The 1,542-nt window shown below is 33.3% G+C and overlaps 1 protein-coding gene across 1 annotated transcript in view; it reads left to right on the top strand.

Annotated features, from left to right (window-relative positions):
• The window catches only part of SWT1 (SWT1 RNA endoribonuclease homolog (S. cerevisiae)), a 111,552-nt gene that overhangs the window by 64,430 nt on the left and 45,580 nt on the right, over positions 1-1,542 (top strand). The window contains exon 11 of the mRNA XM_012639960.1: positions 1,384-1,515. Within this exon, the coding sequence (XP_012495414.1) occupies positions 1,384-1,515 (132 nt within the window). The remainder of the gene's footprint in view (positions 1-1,383; positions 1,516-1,542) is intronic.

Below are 1,542 nucleotides of genomic sequence, written 5' to 3'. Positions count from 1 at the left end.
TAGAGGCAGAAAACAGATTAGTGGTTGTAGGGGTTTGTTGGCGAGGGGGAGGGGGGAACAGGGAGTAACCGCTCAATGGATGTAGGGTTTGCTTTTGGGTTGATGAAAATGATCTGCAACTAGATAGTGCTGATGGTTACACAATATTGTGAATGTACTAAATGCCACTGAATTATACACTTTAAAATGGCCAAAATGGTGAATTTTATGTTATGTGTATTTTACCACAATCATAAAAATAATACTTTGGAAAATAATGTAAAGTAGAGGAGAAAATTCCCTTGAGTGCTACTAACTAACCACAGTTAACATTGTTAATAAAGTACACCTAGCTTTGTTTTTAGGCACCTGTATTAGTTTCCTAGGACTGCCAGAACAAATGACCACAATGTTGGTGTCCCAAAATAGAAATTTATTTGCTTACAGTTCTGGAGGCCAAACATCTGGAATCCATGTGTCTGCAGGCTTGCTTCTTCTGGATATTCTAAGAGAGAATCTGTTCCATGCCTTTCTCCTTTCTTCTGGTGGTTGCCAGCAATCCTTGCCTTGTAAATGTACCACTTCAATCTCTGCATTTGTCTTCACATAGAGTAGGGCCCGCTCTAATCCAGTGTGACTTCATTTGAACTTAACTGATTACATCTGCAAAGACTATTTCAAATAAGATCACATCCTGAGATTCTGGATAAACTCAACTTTTGGGTGGAAACTATTCGACACCATTACAGTATTTTTTTATTTTTATGTGGTTGTTATTATGTTATATAAGTAAATTTTTTATACCTTTATTTTTCTGTTCCATAGATGGTATAAGTATCGTTTTAATAGTTCGGTATTTCATCAAGTGCCTAATTTACTTAACACTTTTTATATTGTTGGACATTTGGGGTGTTACTAATTGTTGCCCGATTGTGAATAACTGTTATTAATTTATAATAGATTTCTAGAGGTGGAATTACTATGATAAACTTCCAGTTTCAACAGACACTTAATCTGATATCTAGTTTTTTTTTATCCTTACCTTCTTGAGTACTGACTTGAATGTAGATTGATAGATAGTATTATTTCCCCTTTATCTCTTACAAACTCTTAGAATGAAATATTGTTCATTCTATGAATGAACATAGCTCTTACAAAATAACAGAGCTTTTACATGATACTTTAAATTAGACCTGTGTAGTGTCTGACCTAGATCCTTTGCATGAATGTTAGTCCAGACTTTCACATATCACTATCTTTTATTTCTAATTTAAATAGATCAGCATTATGAGAGATGATTTATAATAAATGTTACTTTATTTTATATATTGGCAATGGAGATACTTGAATTACATTAAAAATACATGCGTACCTATGAGTATCTTTTCTTTTTCACTATTTTAGCATGGATGTGTTTCAAAGATTGGGCTCAAATTCAGCTCTGACTACATCAAAAATAGCTTCATTTGAAGAAGCATTTGTTTACCTTCAAAAGTTAATGGCAGCTGTGAAGGATATTCTTGAAGGAATTCAGAGGTAAATACTCTTAATTTTAAAGTTTCA

This window comes from Propithecus coquereli, unplaced genomic scaffold (assembly GCF_000956105.1).
Source record: "Propithecus coquereli isolate 6110/MARCELLA unplaced genomic scaffold, Pcoq_1.0 Scaffold146, whole genome shotgun sequence".
Lineage (NCBI taxonomy): Eukaryota > Metazoa > Chordata > Mammalia > Primates > Indriidae > Propithecus > Propithecus coquereli.
The sequence above is the reverse complement of the archived record's forward strand: the minus strand, read 5'-3'. Positions and strand labels throughout refer to the sequence as shown.